The sequence below is a fragment of the Nelusetta ayraudi genome, unplaced genomic scaffold (genome assembly GCF_046127955.1).
Source record: "Nelusetta ayraudi isolate G7.1 ecotype Tasmania unplaced genomic scaffold, CSIRO-AGI_Nayr_v1 ptg000031l, whole genome shotgun sequence".
NCBI classification, from domain to species: domain Eukaryota; kingdom Metazoa; phylum Chordata; class Actinopteri; order Tetraodontiformes; family Monacanthidae; genus Nelusetta; species Nelusetta ayraudi.
In genome coordinates this window covers 6,781,013-6,798,439 of record NW_027466081.1, presented here as the reverse complement: position 1 = coordinate 6,798,439, position 17,427 = coordinate 6,781,013, and the positions used below count along the sequence as shown (strand labels likewise).

The following is a 17,427-nucleotide window of genomic DNA, read 5'->3' as shown; positions in this document are numbered from 1 at the left end:
GCCACTTGTGATCGCATGAGTGCATTTTTAACCACTAGGGGCAGTAAAGTGCAAAACTACGGCTAGTTTCACCTGAAAACGAATAAGAATCAACTTCCTGTTTGCGGACTATATCAAGTCACTCGTTTTAATTCTACTGCAGCTCGTATGGATCCGAACGAGGAGTAGCGACTGGTGGGACAGAGTGGTGACGACTTTATTTTCGGATGCAACGTCGCACATTTAATGACATATGTGGGAAACATATGTGCGACCGCTGCTCCACTGACAAAATACGCTAATCCGGAATGAAATTTATTAGCATCCTAATAAAAGAGTCTAACAAAAATTATTTGTTTTGGCTTCTTTTTTGTAACTTTGTAATGACGACGCCGGGAGGTGGGGCGCCGACCAAGTCCGTACACGGGAGAGGTGAGTGGAGTAGGCGGTCCTTAATGTGGACTGAGCTCGCATTCTGTTCGCAGGTCCGTGACAAATGCGTTTTTCTGCAATGCGACTACCAAAACCACCTCGGGGAGGTGGTTTTGGTATTCGGATGACAAAACGGATTTGGACTGTTTGCACTTGGTTACTTTGTGTGTTTTTTGCCGATCGGAATACGAAAAACACATGAAATGACCAAGTGCAAACAGGGCCAAAGAGCCGGTTCTTAGAACCGGTTCACTACCGCACATGCTCTCAGTAGCTGCGGTTCCATTACCCCTAGAGTTGCGCGAAACCTAAATATCGCAATAAAAAACTGGCAATGGAAGCAGCTCAACTTCGAAAAAGCTCTCAAATATCGCTAAAAGGTTTTTACGCTCTCATGAGGTGGTTTTTAGAGGCATATTGCAAAAGTGTTCACACTTTTGCAATATAACACACCCGCATTACGCATACCGGGTCACGTGACCAGTTCACTTCCAGTGAGAATGGCGCGTTACGTTTGGACGGAAGAGGAGACGGAACATTTTTTTTTACAAGTAATCAGAGAGAAAAATATAACAGCCATTCTAGACAGCAAACAACATCGAAATGCAGATTTATGCAAAGGATTGGAAAGGGAAATGAGGGAGAAAGGCTTCGCAAAGCGGCGGTCTCGCAGGACGAGATTTTACGAGAATTAAGGCTTATGCACTTCACACCATTCAATGGAAACACCTGCATATCGCAATTGTGCTTTGTCGGACTTCTCGAATTATATTGCTTTTATTGGGCGAAAAACTGCAATAGAAACGCTATCTAGTGTGAAGTGTCAGTGTCCGAGGGAGCTTCGCCGCCTGGCCCCTGAAGACGCCCCTGCTGCCCACTTCCTCCATTTCATAAAGTTTTATCGGCGGGGCTTAAAAGCAGAGCTACGCTCGGCAACGCGACAAAGTGGCCCGATCGGCCGCTGTTTACGTGCGGCCGTTTGTCCTCGGCGCGAGGAGCCTCGTGATAAACAGTGGCGACAGGCGCGGAGAGACTACTCCCCCCCCCCCCCGGCACACTAACTCATCGTGCACACCGCGTGCTCGTCTGTCGTCGGCCGAGCGATAAAAGCCAGCCGAAAACTGAGATCCCCCCCCCCCGGGGCTTAAATCCAGACGCTGAATTTTGCACGAAGCACAGAGGTGTCAAAAATATTAACATTATATATTTATGTACAAGTGAGGATACCTGTGTAAAAAAATATATATATACTGTGATAAAAGTAAAAGTACTGATTCAACACCTCAAGTAAAAGAACGAAAGCACAGGCTCTGAAATTTACTTCAGTGAAAAGAAAAAAAGCTTTTTTTTTGCCATTCATGAAACAATACATTTGTGGATTATTTTACAACAGGCAGAATTATGATAGAATAATGTGGACTGAGCGGACCAGAGGTCTTGCATGAGCATCTGGATCATTTTTAACAGCTGCCTACTCTCAATACTAACTTTCTTTTCTTTTTTTAACTGCAGCACAACCAAACTGTCCAGTGAGCCATCATTGGATGTTTACTTTTTCCAATAACATTAACTTGTGTTATTTTCTACATGTTTATATTTATCTCTACTGACAAGTGAACAGAGACCCCAAAGACCCCAGACGCAAAATAATCTCCCTCCAAAATATGATCCACTTTTACATTGGCCGACACGGCAGCAGAGTTCAAACAGCTTCACTTCACGCAAAACAAAACCTGCATATATAAAATGTAAGAAGCAAAAAGTACAGATATTTGTGTAAAAATGTAGGGTGTAAAAGTAAAAAGTTGTTGAAAAAAATCTACTGAAGTGAAGTATTTGTACTTAGTTACTTCCCACCTCTGTGCAGAGCCAGCTGCTAAATTTCACTGAAAATCGATCCCGCCTGGAAAAATCTTTCTGCATAATTCAAAACGTGTGCATCATCGGGCCCTGTTAAAAGGCCAAAGTGCTTCACCGCCATTACAGGAGAACAGCCTCCGCACGGAGGGCGCGGTGGTAAAACAGTGAGAGCGCAGCAGGGTGTTCCGACGAGGAGTGCAACTATTGTCATGGCTCTGGTATTCCTGGCATGGCGGCGCCAATAAGGTCGCTATTGGCTGCCTACGGCAAGTTTAACCGTTGCACAACCTTCAGTGAGCGCCGAGTCGGACGCGGCAGGTCCGGGGTGATGAAACGTCATGCAACGACATTGCAGGGCGATTGGCTTTGATTTAGCGGAGACCACACTCTAGCACACACACACACACACACACACACACACACACACACACACACACACACACACACACACACACACACACACACACACACACACACACACACACACACACACACACACACACACACACACATGCAGGTTGTATTTTTACTATTGCATCGCCTTCGAGAGGAAAACCATAAACCAAAAACATTCATCAACAATTTTTGGGGGGGGATTTTTTGGAAGAAAAACAACTTTATCTCTCTGGGGTGATGAATGTCGAAGGGTTTTCCGCTAAAAGCACAAACGACGTGGCAAGCTGCTCTTTTGTGACGTGCGTGCCAGCTTCATCCGCCTGCTATCATTTACCGGCGAGTAATTCGGTTTCCCCTTACCGAAGTAAGTTAGCCACCAGGCCTGAAAGCTGCACAGGGGACCCTCCGCAAGTGACTCTCCCTGGGGAAGAAGCAGAACAAGGAAACACTTTGACAAACCACCCACAAAAACTACCCACTGTGTGTGTGTGTGTGTGTGTGTGTGTGTGCCTGTGTATTGGAATGAAAACCAAACAGTGGGTGGAACTCACCATGACGTACGCCACGCTGTCAGCGAAGGCCGCGACCGTCAGGCTGAGAATCATCTTCTGCAACGGTGAAGAGAGAGACAAAGGCGCTCAGACAAAACATCACCCAATTCATTTGTGTTCGCTTAAAGGGAGGAAGGTGAATTTTGTTGTGATGCGCGTCTAGATGGAACGCAACTAGACTAACTGGATGCAGGACTTCCGATATGGCAGCGCTGTGATTTTCCCCAGTGGCCACTGAAAGTACTGCAGCCAAAAATCCCAAGCAGTTCAAAAAGCATTTTTCCCATAGACCACAATACAGAAATAAACACCTGTGGAGCGGCTGAGGGGATGTCTCCGACCTGACGGTACATAACAAATTTTTCTATTTTATATATTTGAATCATGGACTTTTATTTTGAAAACGTCAGAGAAATCTTTATTGTGAGCATGACATTACAGTGTTGCATATGCACTCCCAAAGTGTGTGCGTGCCGTGTCTCGGCGGATTCTGATTGGCCGATGCATTCCGATGCATTATGGGAGTTACAGAGGCTTGACGCAAAGTGACGCTACAGCGGTCGGGCCATTGGAAAGCAACCCGGAAGCCAATTCACAATGTTGGCGCCAGGTGAGCGACTCCATTAAAACGAATGGGCCCGCCATCTACGATCCCGTATCGAGTTCTTATAATAGATCTATGGGCTGCACTGAACCGTACAAACAAACATGCGCACACAATCAACCTGCGGCCTGCAACAACCCTGCAGGCCACGGGGCTGAAGGGAGAGAGGACGAATAAGAACACAGAGGGTCAGACAGCCTGAACAAATGCAGACAGATGGATAACCTTTGTGGGGACGTAGAGAGGGGATGGGGGTGGGGGTGGGGGTGGGGGGTGTTAAGTGGTGTTACGGCAGCAGACGAAAAGAGGGAGGAAGAGCAAGAAAAGGCTGAGGCCGCACTGCACGATCCAGATCCGGTACAGAGGGAATGGGACCCGGCAAAGCTGCACTTAAAGAGGTCAACGCGCTGCAGATTGCGAGGAGATAAGTCGGAGCGTCGCCGAACACGACGGACCTGCCAGGCAGGCTTCAAATAACTCAAAAGAAGCTCGCGCGGAATGCCGAAACCCAAACACCTCTCTGGATGAAGCGCAGAGGAAACCGAGAGCTTTGTGCCGAGCTCGGCGTTTGGAACGAGAGAAAAAGCGGAAAAGCATCATCATCAGCCGGTGTCTTCGCTTCATTTACCTTGACAGGGATAAATCTACACGCATTAGACGATGCCATGATTTGTAACGGCTGTTTATGCAGGTTATGAAACAAACAAAATAAAGGAGCCATCGCGGTGCAAGTTTACCTGTGCCAACGAGTGATACCTGCGAAGCAGCCAGATCACAAACAGCACGAAAATGCTGGAGAGAGATGAGAAGGACAACAGTGAGATGAAGCTCAAAAACTGTGGCGGGTTTGAGCAACACATTATCTTACTACACCGGTGCAATAAACCACTGCCTTCACTTTGACTTCTACAATTCATTAGCCATAAAAATGACAACTGAAAATAAATAAAAACCTGCTTAAACTCAAAGAAACCCTGTTTGCCCATTGATTTTTATTTAAGTTTAAAAAGACCTTGCTGAGTTTTGATGTGAACACGTAAATGTATCATCACATAATAATAATGTTGCATTTTTTTTAAATACACTTTTACTTTAAATAAATAAAAACAAGGACATGAACAAAGATAATCAAAGAATGTTTCACATGACTGAATTATGTTGACCCACTTTTCTCAAGGCGGCATTTCGAAACAAAAAGCGGACAGAACAAACCGACACAGCACGCTGCTGATTTGTTGACTGATTTGAATTGTTTAACTTTGTGGAAGCATGCTCAAGATCATAGCACAAAGTTTTAAAGAAGTGCAAAAATATTTACCATCCTACTAAAGAGACGGTTCCTGTGGCACGTTTGACTGTTAGGATCACCACCTGCAACAAGGCACATTTGCAAGATGACTCTGGGATGTTTTTGTTGAACACAAGGGCAGTTTCTCGTACAGAGGGTAGTAATAAAAACACTGTCATCATTTTAATCACATGTTTAGAAGTGACTGGGTTGTGCACCAGCTGTCATGCTCGTCTTTTACATGCAGGTGAGCGTGACTGGGGGAGCGCAAGAAAATGGAATTTGCTGATTAGCACCTTAAGGTGTTTCTGAAGTCACCTCTGAAATGCATTTTGAACATGCAATAAACCACATCGGCCTGTGACAGCTGAGTGAAGTGAGAAACACAGAAGGCTCGCGTGTGGCACCGAGGCCGGAAACCCGACACTCGACAGAAAGCTCCTCCAAGAAGAAACTGATCTCAGAGATACGAGCTAGGCAAAGCACAACAAAATGAGAGGAATGCAGAACAATCGGCGTTGCCGCTGAAGACAAGGTCACGCATTTGTCTCCTTGGAGCGATCAGCAAACAGCAGCGTTAGGTTATTCTGACATTTAGTGATCAATTTACACAGAGAGGACAGCAGTGTCAAGTGCTGGCCTACATAAAGCAAAACTAGAGCAGAAAAAAAGGGGGAAACAATTTTTCTTTTATAGCCTATGGACAAACTTCTTTTTTTATAAGTTTGTTGTGCAGTAAAGTGAGAGATCAGGATTAACCCCAAATTGTTTGGTCGATTGAATTGATTCATCTCTTTTTAAATGTATTTTTATTCTTATTGCTTAGCTTCAGTGGAGGCGAGAAAATAAAAATAGAGGGGAGTTTAACAAGCTCAGTCAGCATTTAGCCTCCTCCAGAAATGCCAAGTCATGACTGTTTATTCTTCGAATGATATGCAAATCCAACTAACTGTAGGGCATAGTTATCAACAGCAAATACTGCACATTAAATGGCCCTTAAGTCTGACAAGGCTGCAGAAAGGATGATGAGGCCATCCAGGCTATATATGTAACATTAAAAACAAATAGATGAAAAGTCTGCATAATTTCCAAATGGCAAGGCTGGTTGCTAGATAGCATTCTAAAATGCAGACACTTTCAATTTGTTATTACATAAGACAATTCAATGAGCTAAATCCCACAATTCAGATGCTGGAAACGTGAATGTTTTTGTGATTAATAACTGATTGTTTATCTGCTAATCACGTCATTAAATAATGACTACTTGTTCAGCCCTAGGTGACAGAGCAGATGTGTCATCATACAGCGCACCTATTCAGAGCACTATCAGCTATCACAAAGTGCTCTCAGCTCCATAAAGGTAAATGCAATTGATTTTCTAGAAGTGAAAGCATAGTATATCAGTTGTAGAAGGTCAGAGGAAGCAACTTAATATAGAAACAAACCTTCAAGTAGGCTGGGACTAGGTCTGAGGTGTACATATAAAAGGCTGGTTAGTAGGGACCCAAGAAGTAGCAGTTCAGACAGGATGGGGTGGCATGAGCCAAATTACACAAGAGCCACCCTCACAGTTAAAGGAAAGAGTGGTGTTCCTGCTGAATATCTACCCTTACACATGTCATTACTTTGCACTTATTATAAACCTCTGCAGTAGACTTGGTAATTTCTGGAAACCACCAAGTTTTCACATCAATGAGTGCCATTTGTGCAGGACAGTTAAAGAAACTGTCGTGAATAAGTGTCAACAAAAATAGGGAATTGGGAAAACAACGTTTGAGGTGTGACTTCACTTCATCATTGTTATTTGATAGAAGATTTGCAAACAACAGTAATCGAGCATCCCTCGATGCTCGATTTTTTTATTCGACGGGCTGGAACTCGAATTCGAAAAAACATTATTTAGCAACGATGGTAAATATGTATTTGTTTCATAGAAAGACAGACGAGTTCGGCATTAAAGCAGCCCGTGCTTAAAATTGTTCACTTTCATTCGCTTTTCTGCACATGCAATATATTGACCATTACTTCAAGTAAAAATTAGATTCCAAGTCTCTTATATTAGCACTGACAGTACACAATACCCGTAGAGCTGCTTGCACGTCAAACAGTTATCAGTTGTGCTTGGAAAACATGCAACTGCGAAGACACCCAACTCACAGCCTCACTAATCGAAAAAAAAAATTAAAAAAAAAATGCAACGTTAAGGTAAACATTGTTCAGCTAAATGGCCACTTAGCAAAACATATATACAGTATCATGCTAAGTTCAGTGGGCCGACGGCTACTTACGCATCGATAGTCCTCCGAGTCCGTATTAAAAAATATGCACCGTGACTCGTTACTCGTTGCCTTTAAATTTTCATCAGTCATTTTGGTGTCAATTTATGACAATTTTGTTTACCCCCCCTTTTCTTTGCTATTGCTTTTTAGCATCTCATATACTTCCGGTTTCTACGGTGAGCAAAAGGGGACAAAATGTACCACACGCTGTTATACGTAGTCGAATGCTTGCGGTTGAACACCCTAATTTGATCGATTCTGGCAAATCTTTCAGAAAACACAAACATTTAAAACATACTTCAAACAACTTACATGGCAATGGTATTCATAATGTGATGAATGCAATTAGGTGTTCCTTTAAAATTCCCAGAAACACACTGCTGCTGCAGGTTTTGGTGTTGGTTTCAGTAGGTCTCGCTTATCAACACTTTGATGTTTCAGGTATTGGAGCGAATGTTATCTCAGTGTTTTCATAAACAAGCGGCATCATTTACAATTAAATGGAGCGAAGCATGTAACCTTTGTCGTATATGTGCATTGACATTAGATGAGCTGAATGAGAGGAATTTGCAAGGTGTGCCTCTTGAAAGCTGTTGTAGGAATGTTACCCTCACCAGGCATTCCACAAAAGTTTTTGTTTTTTTTCCTTTAAAAAAAAAAATCAGATATGGCAAAATTTTCAATCTCTATTTGTTTGTTGAGGAAAGTAGGCGCTTTAAATAAAATCTGAAACCATACATTTGAATGATGTTTTATTCATATATTATTTTACATTCTAGAATTCACTTAGTTTTGTTAGAACACAATGTCCTCATGGATTCTTTGTCCATGTTTACGGGTGTTCTGCCTTTTTCCTGCTCCATATTTAGGTAATATCGTTTTAACAAGAGAAAAAGGTATGATACTCAATGTGTGTGTGTGTGTGTGTGTGTGTGTGTGTGTGTGCTGGTGACAAATAGTGAGAGAGGTGAAAAGCTAACTATTATGACACTGAAACTCGCTCTGCAACCTTTTGTCTTGCTGGCCACTTTGGCAACCGTCAGTCACTAGATCAACAAAGGTGTAAATCATTTCTTTTTCTTTTTATCGCTTGACGGGTATTACATAAAAGTACGCATCCACATTTTCAGTTGTAGTTCTCAAATAAATAAGCAGGTAATACCAACACGATGAGAATAACTGGTTTCTTTGCGTTGTTTGTTGTTTTTATTTTCACTCTGCAGAATGTTTTCGTTACAATGTGCAGACTTGCTGCACAGTGCACACAATTGCTTTTGTTCCATAGCTCAGCAACTGCAATGTTGACATGGCATCACCCAAATTGTTACCGCATTTGACAAGCATTACAAACATGCAAAAGCTATTTGGGCGTGAATGAAAGAATCTTAATAGACGCTAACATGTCACTTGCACAACTTTAAAGTTGAGTCCTAGTTTAGGTACATTGGGAGCTGACCATTGAACCCACTTCTCTCCTTTAATGTCACCCTTCACTGATATATTGTTGCTATTTGAAGGGAAACTATGGGTAAATTGTACAAGTGAAATGTTTTTACTTTCCTTTTTGGTTTGATGCCAGCATGGTATCAAAAGCTATTGAGCTCATTTGGCTGAATTTACTGAAAACACAGATGATCCAAAAAGACAAACAATCCCCTTCCCAAGCAAAACGTGAACATTTAGTGGGCCGTGTTTATCTTTTTCTTAGCCCCATTTTTTATCTTACTGACCACATTATGTAAACAATACAACGGCTGTAAAACAGAGCTGAGAACTGTTTTCTACTATTCAAGGAAAAGGGAGTATTTGAATCCTAGGTTCCGCTAAACTGGAGAAATGACTGAAACAGTAACTGGCCTGTATAGTGTAAAGGATGTAAGTGTTGTGACTTCATTTCCTACAGTAGTCAAACTCAATAAAGAATAATAATACAAGACAAAGAAGTATATTGATACAAAAAAGTTGTATTTCACAAATATTTGGAGTACAAAAATTCTGCAGAAGGTTCGTACAAAAGCATTTTGCATTGTTCAACAGATGGATGACAATTGTAAATAGGGGACAAACAATGACAATAGAGCATCTTTATAGAAAAACCTCATTACTCTCTATGCAGATGAGTCACCAGCCCATTCTGGTTCATTGGCCATGTAGGACAGTAGGAGATCATGGGCAGCTCAGCTGTATAGTAAAGCATCTGCCTCCTTCCATACAGAGACAATTTAAAGACACACACACACACACACACACAATACTATCAGGTTGGAGGGAGCGCCGGTCACACACACAGACAGACACATTCATCTGGACACACTGACATCATCAGTGTCAGACAGAGGACGCTGAATCTTTTGTCAGTATTCCCCCCACGCTCTCCCTGGCGGGATGGGGCGGTGAGGGGGGCATCCAGACAGCAGGTCCTGTGTGGTTCATTCAGTTCACTCCCCTTCCAACTCCAACTCTGTAACATCTCCGACATAGAGCGCTAGGACATGATTCCTTTTTTATACATTAAATAGCATTTTAAATAGGTTTCTCTTGTGCATTGCTGAGGCTCACAACGCGTCAGGAGTGCAAAACGAGGAAACATTTGGCGTTCGCGCACAACTCATGACCTCGTGCGTGATCAACATATTCCACAGTCCACCCCACAGAGCAGAGCGACACCATGTAGGGCCCGGAGAGAGATGTTAGCTGCCATATCGCCTACCATTCAAACGTTCATCGCGAGTTTTCATCGGTAGCAGCAACAACACTAGCAGCAGCAACGACATGGAGGCCTATCCACAGTTCAGCCAGTTAAAAGTTAGATATGTAAAAAAAAAAAAAAAAACAACAAAGCCTGAGTGTACATGTTTGTGAGGGGCCCTCTAAAGTTCTACTGGCCCCATCCTGCGATGCCGATCTCCTTCGTGTAGCGCCTGGTCAGCGTGTTGGCCTGCAGCGTCAGCTTGGACAGCACACCTTGCAGCCCGACGAGGTGGTACTGGAACTGCTTCTCCAGGTCGGCGTCTTCCTCCTCCTCCTCCTCGTCCTCGTCCGAGGACGAGGACGAGGATGCGGTGGACGCCGAGGAGCTGGTGCGCGTCACCTTCATGCTCTCCTTGCACCTCTCGTCAGCCGCCGCGCACCTCACGCCCCACTCCATGTCCTGGCGGATGGACTTGAGGAGCTGGTAGTAGCTGTACATGTCCCCCTCGTCCTCGTCCACCTTCAGGGAGGCCAGCTGCTTTTCCTCCTCCAGCGGGACGTCCCGCAGCATGCTGGGCAGCAGGATGGTCTGGTCCATGTTGTTGACGGCGCCGATGAAGCGGTTCATGGCGTTGAAGAGGGAGTTCTTCTGGTTGGGGGAGTCCTGCAGCTGCTGCATCATCATCATCGTGGTGGTGGTGGTGGTGCCGATGGCTGGTAAAGGAATGACACTGGCTGGCTCTGGGTTTTTGCTTCCCCTTGAATGAGCGCCCCGCTTTAATTCCGGGGATGATCGGCTTAAAGAGCTGGTTTGTGATGCTGTGCAGCGGAGGGAGGGTGGGGGTTGGCTGTTCCGTCAATCAGGGCGAGCTTCGCTTGGTGCCTTCTGATGGTTGGTGCCCTTCTCTTGCTTTTTCCTGCTGTCGGTGGCAGGGTGGACTTTTATACAGTCCTGTGCGGGGTGGCTGGGAGGCGGTGCCGCAAACCTGTTTGGCGAGTTTCTGTAACCAGACCCAGATGACCTGAAATAGCACAGCAAGCAGACAGAAAAGGGGGTTGGCCCATTTACACCCAGAGGAGTGCCTTGAAAATTGACAGCTAAGGGCATTTCACGTTTGTTTGTTTTTCTCTGTGTTAAAATAATTCTTAAAAAAAAAAAAAACACACACACACACAAAGGCAGCGACCGACCGCCTGAATTACATATTTTAAACGCCCCATAATGCACCGTGCTAACTACGCAGTTTACATGGGTTAATGTCCAGAAACTTTACCTTTTTCATGCGCTGCAAGCCGCCTTCCGCGAGATTTCTTTTTTGCGATAAATCGCCTTTGATGAAAGTATCGCCGGTATGACGCCACCACTCCCCGCATTCAGTTCCGATGAGGCAGGCAGGCAGGATCAGTAGGGCGAGGCCTGACCGAGCGGACCGGTTTCATGAATATTAATGAGCGCTGCCATCGGCCCACCGCTTGGTCTCTCGGCGGAGCCAATCACAATGGCGCAAACGTCCTACAGGCGGGACATAGGGATGTTTGACCAATGGCGACGCCGCTGCCGCTGCCCAAGCAACATGTGGCTCATTGCTTTTCTCCGTTTCCTCTACTTTCAGTGCGGAGAAAGGAAACTTTTCACATCAGGCAAACGATTTATCAAATTATCATTTTAACGTTTTCCAGCACAGAAAACTAACTTGGCAGGGGTTATTCAAATCCATCCTGTTGTCTAAAATGCATTTGTAATGATTGTTATAATACCAGGGTGTCCAGGATATGTTCTGTTCACTTCCTGTCTGTCCTGATTTTTTTTTTTTTTTTTTTTTTTTTAATAAAGTGATGAACCTTTTTACAACACTTTGCTATCCATACAGAAGAAGCATTCTTTAAATGCATTTAAATCTTTGCATAAATTACAGGTACCATTTCAGTATCTCGTTGCAGGTTTTCGGCAAATCCAAATATGGTCACCTGATGTAAAATGATTATTCTACCTTATCTAAATGTGTCATTGTTGTTGTTAATTTTTAATGACGTGTTATGTCTTCTCAAGGTAGAATTTGATTCAACACCATCTTGTACATAAGGGTATTTACAACCTTTAGATTGAGATGTTCATGAGGAATACATAGTATTGATCACATACTAGAAAAACACAAATCAATACCAAGGTATCCCACATTACTAGTGACAGGATATATTCAAAAAATAATAAATAATAATAAGCATAAAGCACCTGTCATAGGACATTGCAAGAAAGTTCCCCATTCCTTTGTCACAGGTGTTTGTTTTTCCCTTTCGATACCTATGCACCGGCCAGTTTCCCAGCAGTGACGGTGCCAAATGTTCCCACACTCGTAGCTTCGGGTAAACAGGGGGTGACCACCACCCAGAAATAGCCCACTGTTGCCACTTAAAACTGTATGTGGGCTTGTCGGGAGTTTCAGTGTGAAACCCGAAGCTCAGTAAACACTCCTGGTCAAACTGAAACCATAGAAACATGTTTTTCACCACTAACCAAAAAAGGGTGTCCACCCGCCCGCTGTCAATTAAAACTGGTTCGATTGACAATGAAGTTTCAAGGCAGCCACGTTGCCTAATGGTTGAGGCTCGCATGAATAATAGAACAAGGAGGGAGAGGAGCCCAGCCTTGGCATAGCGAAGAGAGGTAGTTGGCACTCCATGCCCTTGGAGACATTCCCATGGGCACACTTTGTTCTAGATACACACGTGTGAATCAGAGTACAAAAATTGTTGCTCAACTAGAAGGGGGAGAAGGAGATTATTGACGGCAGAACTCGACGGTCTTGTTTGTCTCTCTCAGCCTCAGCGCTACTTCCGACTCCTCTCAGTTTTTATGCGCGAGCAGAGCCTTACTGTCGTCCTCGGAGTGTGTTTTTTTCTTGTTTTTGTAATACTATTGTCAAAACCAGTCAAATATTACTTGTAAACGAAATCACATTAAGATAGTCAGTCTGCAGACAAAATGTTGATTTTTGAAAAATAAAAATATTATTGGATTATAACCACTGGAGCATGGGCTAATAAAAGGGCGGGACAAATTGGACTAAATTTTTTACTTAAAAAAAAAAAAAGCTATTTGCGCTCCTAGTTTCATATTGACATTAATGTACTTTAATTTCCCCCGAGGTTTTTGTGTGTAAATTATCCTCCAATATGCGCAGAAGCGCTGCTCAGAATGAAACCATGTCCTTTAAATAGTTTAGGGACACAGTAGCTGGGTACATGTTACATAATTATCACCAAGGGGTCGAGTCACCGTCCCTCTCGGCCTCAATCCCACTCAGTCCTAAATCTTCCCCCGGGGGCGTGAGGCTACGTGCAGGATCCTGTTAAGAAAATAAGCAGGTCAGCGGAACAAATGCAGGAGTCAGCGCTGCAGCAGAGATCAGATAGTTGCAGGGGGTGGTTTACGCTCTCGCAAAACAGGGCTGTCAATCACCCCATCGCCTTCCTCTATTCTTCCTTTGGAGCTCCTTCCACTTGTCAGAGGACGGACTGTTCCTCAACGCAAGCGGCGACACCCGCATCCGTTGGAGAAAGTTGTTTTCTGTCCTCCGATTGTGTGTCATGTCACGAGCAGAGCGCTCGCGGATTATGCCGAGTGTCATCATCTTCTCTGCTCTGGGCTTGAAGGAGTGAGAGATGGGAAGGAGGCGTAGGCGGAGGCGGAGGAGGGATTGGAGGAGGAGGGAGGTTGAAGGATGCCACGGCCAGGAGCGGCTGGATTGGGAACCCTGTTTAATTGTCATCACAGCTGCAAAGTGTGATGCAGGGGTGTCCCGCTTCAGCAGGGAGGCTTCAGCAGGAATTAGAATAACAGCGGCGTCAACAACCCCACAATGCTATGGGAGGGTAGGACAGGAGGAGCTCAACCATGTTACTTTATAAGGTAGCAAATGACGCGGAAAATAATCATCATGTTGATGCTGCCAAGTCGTCTCTGTCATGAACCTAACAAGTCTAATCTGATCTAATCCGATGCCATTTGAAAACACATTCCATCCACCCCGCGCCACACGAGCCACTTACTGGAATGATCTGAGGATGGTAATTATCACTAAAACAAATTAATATCCCGATAAGCAGCAATTAATGTAGCACATCGGACCGGCTGCATGGCGTTGAAACGGCTCTCCGAGCCCCAACTTTCCTCTTCACAGCAAACATAACAGCCACGGCAGCTCATTAGTTTGTCTAAACTCTGGGAGATTATTTATCAAGGAGGTGTTTTCCTCTGACCTGGTCAGGAGTTTAGGTTTTAAATTAGACGGCTCATTTGGAATACATCAAAGTTGGCACACTTCTGTGTGAGGATGTTTTAACACACCAGCAAAGTTGGCTTCGAGTGGACGTCGTACAAAGACAGAGCCATTTACATGAGATTTCATGCTGTAAGATGCTTGTACTAAAAAGAAAGAAGATGTTGAGGTCAGCTCCTTGACGATACACTAGGTCTTTTGTATTTCCAATAATAAGGCCACCAAAGGAAATTTCTCCATCTCAGTTTATTATCCTTGCCATCTCATACTGGATTTCAGCTAAAGATTTCACGCTAATGTGAAACCCATATATGAGGGCATTTTATCTATCGGCAAAATAGCGACTTGAGCTTAGAATGAATAAAAGAAGAAGGGGAAATCTGGAGAACCTTGCAGAAACCGGACCAGCGCCACTTTGAGAATGCCAAGTAAACCACCTACACCGGCCCATCACAATCACTTCCCAATCACTTGAGCAGCCTGAGCAGATATGGCAGATGTTACATATTTTCTATAAAGCCTTTGCTCTGTCCAGAAGGAGCGGCGCAAACTTTGACAAACTGCCTCGAGTCGTGTCACTTGAGTCAGCGCCTGCTGGGCCTGAAAACCACTGGGTGAAAAATTGGAAAGGTCTGGAAGCGTGGAGTCGGGAGGAAGTGGGCTTACTGTCACACATGGCATGAGTTAGTCGGCGGGACCGGATGGTTTTTACTGGAGCGACATCATGCAGAATTTGCATGCTGGGGCCCAACAAGCAGGGTTCAATTTCTAAACCAGAGCATAAAATATGGCTTTTTCAAAAAACAACTTCCTTTCCTGCTGTGACAGTAAAATGAAAATCTGAAAAGTACAGATTTATCAATGTATGTTTGATATAAATAAAAAGCGAATGTTTAATAATCCGGGTGGGATCCAACCTAAAGAGTGTGTGAGTTTCCGTCACACACTCTCTTTCACAGCCTGATTGCTGCCGTTAACGGCCTTCAAAGGCCAAAGTTTCACCGAAACCAATGATGATGTGCGTAAAAAAAAAAAAAATCCCTTTACCGCAGCCTCACTTATATTCCTCATACGGACTTGCCACTGTTTACAATTTCACGTCATGGGGATGTCCCTGTTTTATACTTTCAAGTTACTGAACACTGTACTTTCCACTCCTGTCACATTTGCCAACCGTCCACTTGATAGATTACAGTATGGAACTTGTTATTGGTAGAGTTGTGTTAATGTAATATTGAGCCATTCCATGACAATTAAGTTACGGTTGTTTTTCTCCTCATTCGTTCAGTGAAACAGCCTTTACACATGCAAACTTATCTGAAAGCTCCATTATATATTGCGCCAAGCAAAATATAGACTAATGAATATCTTAAAGCAGCAATTAGGGGAGCACATCGGACCAACTGTAAGACACTGAAATGGCTCTCTAAGCCCCAACTTTCTTCTTTAACACAAACATAACAGCTGTGGCAGCTCATTAGTTTGATATATATAAATTTAGTTTCATTTTTTTTATGAAGGAGGAGTTTTTCTTTGATCTGGTCAGGAGTTTAGAATTTACATTAGGCTGATTTGCAGTAGTTCTTACACTTCAGTATGAAGACGTTTTCACACACCAGCGATGTTGGTAGTTGCTTCAAGTGGATGTCTTACGAAGGCAGAACCATTTATGTGAGATTTCATACTGTAGGACGCTTGTAAGAAAGAATACTGAAGGAAAGAAGACAGTGAGGTCAGACCCTTGACACTACACGTTTTTTTTTTTTTTTTTTTTACAACAATAAGGCCACCAAAGGAATTTACTCCATCTCCGTTCATTGTCCATGCCACTTTATACTGCATTTCAGCAAAAGATTCCGAGCTCATGCGAATCCAGTCCAAAATAATTGGCATTATTAATGATCAACATTGCAACTTGAGCTTGAGAATCTTGCGGTCAACCGACACAGAAAAACAATCCTGTAACCTGCATTTCTTTTTACCCGTATTGTTATTCGAGAGCTTGTGTGGTTCTTTCACAAACCCCTCTGTGTTTTGCATTGTTGACTTGCATGCCTTTAATGCCCCCGCGTGTGACTGACACTGACCTGTCACTGCGTACGTGCTGACTTGTTGCGGTTAAGAAGGTGGAACGTACCGAGCTGTGACAGCTCAGCATTTGAGGAATCCATCCAGCTTTCACCTCCACCGACTCAAGTATTCGCTCCAAGCCTTGAAGGCCAACTTCTCCCGCCTGTGTGAGCTCAAATCTCATTTCCGCTCGAGGCGACGCGGAGGCTCAAGGCCACATTAGCCGGACGCCCCTCAAATCTGCGCCGCCGGTGGTGAACGTCCCGCGCTCGGTGGCGTCTTTTAAAGAGCGTGTGGAACACAAAGACGAATGACACGTCCTTGTACCTGCCAAACACTTCTCTCTTTTTTAAAAAAAACAAAAACAAAACATAATGCTGTTTCTATGACAATGTAAAATCTCTACAACTTGACATTTGTGAATTCGTATACGAAAAAAGTCACTTATTATTCAAAAGAACAAAAGATGTAAACGGCCGTCTGAGTAAACAAAACACATAGTTGGATTTAGAGGCGAAGCTGCAACGTTTAGGGGCGCCGTGCAGCCTCGGTTATAATTGGACTGGCTGCAGGTGGAACGTGTGTGTCTGTGCGCTGCTCAAATCGGGGGGTTTTGTGTGTGTGTGTGCGTGCGTGCGTGCGTGCGCGTGTGCCTGAGTGAGTAATAGCGCTTCCCCGGTGGATGCCTCCCTCCAGCCTACAACCCATTAAGCGTATTCGGGAGGCGGAGGCGAACGGGAGGGATGGGGTGGTGTGTGTGTGTGTATGTGTGTGTGTGTGCGCGCGCGCGCGCGCGCGCGTGCCTGCGTGTGTGTGCGGGCGGGCGTCTATCTCTGTGTGTGTGTGTACGTCTGTCTGTGCCTGCCTCCCTGTTCGCTCTGTGTGTGTGTGTGTGTGTGTCAGGGAGGGAGGAGGGGAGGAGGGACTGGAGGAAGGGAAGGAAGGGGGTGAGAGGGGAGGATTGCAGGGCGCGGAAGCCAGCGGCACGCACGCTCCA

The 17,427-nt window shown here is 44.4% G+C and overlaps 2 protein-coding genes across 5 annotated transcripts in view; both read right to left on the bottom strand.

Annotated features, from left to right (window-relative positions):
- The window catches only part of LOC142891539 (cyclic AMP receptor 1), a 53,182-nt gene extending 45,625 nt beyond the window's left edge, over nucleotides 1-7,557 (bottom strand). For 3 of the 4 annotated variants that reach the window (XM_076031176.1, XM_076031179.1, XM_076031177.1), the window contains exons 1-5: nucleotides 7,399-7,557; nucleotides 5,141-5,193; nucleotides 4,560-4,614; nucleotides 3,219-3,275; nucleotides 3,028-3,088 (exon numbers count right to left, since the gene is read on the bottom strand). In XM_076031176.1, coding sequence (XP_075887291.1) covers nucleotides 3,028-3,088; nucleotides 3,219-3,275; nucleotides 4,560-4,614; nucleotides 5,141-5,193; nucleotides 7,399-7,479 — 307 coding nt within the window. In that variant the 5' untranslated portion in view covers nucleotides 7,480-7,557. The remainder of the gene's footprint in view (nucleotides 1-3,027; nucleotides 3,089-3,218; nucleotides 3,276-4,559; nucleotides 4,615-5,140; nucleotides 5,194-7,398) is intronic. The other variant, XM_076031178.1, reaches the window with a different exon arrangement.
- Nucleotides 7,558-9,333: 1,776 nt separating this feature from the next.
- LOC142891538 (mid1-interacting protein 1-B-like) lies at nucleotides 9,334-11,060 on the bottom strand. The gene has a single exon (XM_076031175.1). It carries the CDS (start codon nucleotides 10,766-10,768, stop codon nucleotides 10,268-10,270), a length of 501 nt encoding a protein of 166 aa, XP_075887290.1. The 5' UTR covers nucleotides 10,769-11,060; the 3' UTR covers nucleotides 9,334-10,267.
- Nucleotides 11,061-17,427: the final 6,367 nt, after the last annotated feature.